At 35.5% G+C, this 1,774-nt stretch overlaps 1 protein-coding gene across 1 annotated transcript in view; it reads right to left on the bottom strand.

Moving 5' to 3' along the window:
* Window positions 1–1,729, bottom strand: part of LOC117179237 (zinc finger MYM-type protein 1-like) — a 6,236-nt gene extending 4,507 nt beyond the window's left edge. The window contains exon 1 of the mRNA XM_033370919.1: window positions 210–1,729. Within this exon, the coding sequence (XP_033226810.1) occupies window positions 210–1,729 (1,520 nt within the window). The remainder of the gene's footprint in view (window positions 1–209) is intronic.
* Between the last annotated feature and the right edge of the window lie 45 nt (window positions 1,730–1,774).

A 1,774-nucleotide genomic window follows, 5' to 3' on the forward strand; every position in this document is an offset into this window, starting at 1 on the left:
TGATTCTTTTTATTAGCCTAAATGCCGGCTCAATTTGTAGTTCCTCTGCTAGACCTTTTGCTGTAATAATGGCTCGCTTAAACCCATTTTTTCGATAGTCTTCTAAAAATGCAAAACATTTATTCAACATTTCTACGCATTTTGCAATGTCCATGTATTTCGCTTGAAGCGCTTTACTGACAACATTGATTTGAAAAAGAACATCGTACCAAACAACTAAAGAGATGAGAAAGCTGAAGTCTCTCAGTTGTTCTGCTAGGGTGATTGCCTCATGCACTATATCAGGATCACAGCCTTCAGTTTCAGACAAAGTAATTAAAGCATCATGAACACCAGAAATTTGATAACGAACTGGCTTGACACTACTAATTTTTGCTTCCCAACGTGTGTCACTTAGTTTCTTCAAAGTAAAGATTTCTACGTGATCAGTTAGAATCTTCCATCGATTGACCGAAGCTGAGAATAGTGTAAACAGTCTTTGAAGAATACCGAACAATGTAACTGATTTTACAGAAGACTGTGCAGAGTTACATAATACAAGATTCAAATTGTGACTCCCACAAGGCACATATGAAGCTAATGGATTCATATGCAAAATCCTTTTCTGTACACCAGTATTCTTTCCCTTCATGTTTGATCCATTATCGTAACCCTGACCTCTGCAGTTACTGAGTTCGAGTCTGTATTTAGTCATAATATTAATCAAAACTTCAGTAAGACCTAAGCCAGTAGTATCATCAACGGTGAAGAATCCTAGAAAATGTTCTTTAATTTGTACTGTATCATCTGTTAAGTCAACAAATCGAATTGTAAATGAGAGTTGTTCTTTCCGAGAAATGTTTGGAGTGCAATCAGCTACGATTGCATAATATATAGCTACCTTGGCTCTGCTTATAATTTCGGCATTTACTTTTTCAGCCATCAAATCTATTAACTCATTTTGAATCGTTTTTCCGCAATAATGATCCGAAATATCACCATTCATTGCACGTGTTACTTGGTTCTGCATCACGAGGTCATACTTTGCAAGAAATTGCACTAGTCCTAAGAACTTTCCATTATTAGATGTATACAAAGTGTCCGAGGTTCCCCTGAAAGCCATATTATTCGCCGACAGGTACAAAGTAATATTCAATAATAGATGGAGAACATTTTGCCAATGTAAGCTTTCTTTTTCAATAATTTTTTGTTCCTGCTTATCTATGGTTGCTCCTGTTTTTAGTTTAATTTCAGTTTGTACCCACTGCTGATAACATTTCATATGAGAGGTAGAATTCTCATGAATTCCTAATGTTTCGGATAAATATTTCCAATTATTGAATCCATCGCCAACTAATTTGGAGTTCGATTTATTATTAAAAAGTCGACAACAAAAACAGAATATGGAATCTTTAGACACAGAGTAAGCAAGCCATCGGCGGCAAAAAATTTCACCATTTGAAAGTTTTCTATTGTAATAAGAGTTTGAGAAATGTCGACGTTTCTCATCCTCAGGGTAATTTTCATTTTTAATTTGTATCGGACCAATTTTGATTAAATGATCTACAGTACTGCTATTTCGAAGAACTGGCCAGGTACCACAATCATATAAATTAAGTGTTTCTCGTGTCTTATCTTTGAATTTTTCATCGTTAATCTCTTCAACATGAACTCCTGCAGCATCACTTTCAATGATTTCCTGTTCTTGAATTTGAACTGGCGCATTATCTCCAAGAAGAACAACTTCCATTTGTTCAGTTGGTTCAACTTCGATGGTGACGTTTGTGTCGAGACT

Source organism: Belonocnema kinseyi, chromosome 1 (assembly GCF_010883055.1).
Source record: "Belonocnema kinseyi isolate 2016_QV_RU_SX_M_011 chromosome 1, B_treatae_v1, whole genome shotgun sequence".
Taxonomy (NCBI): domain Eukaryota; kingdom Metazoa; phylum Arthropoda; class Insecta; order Hymenoptera; family Cynipidae; genus Belonocnema; species Belonocnema kinseyi.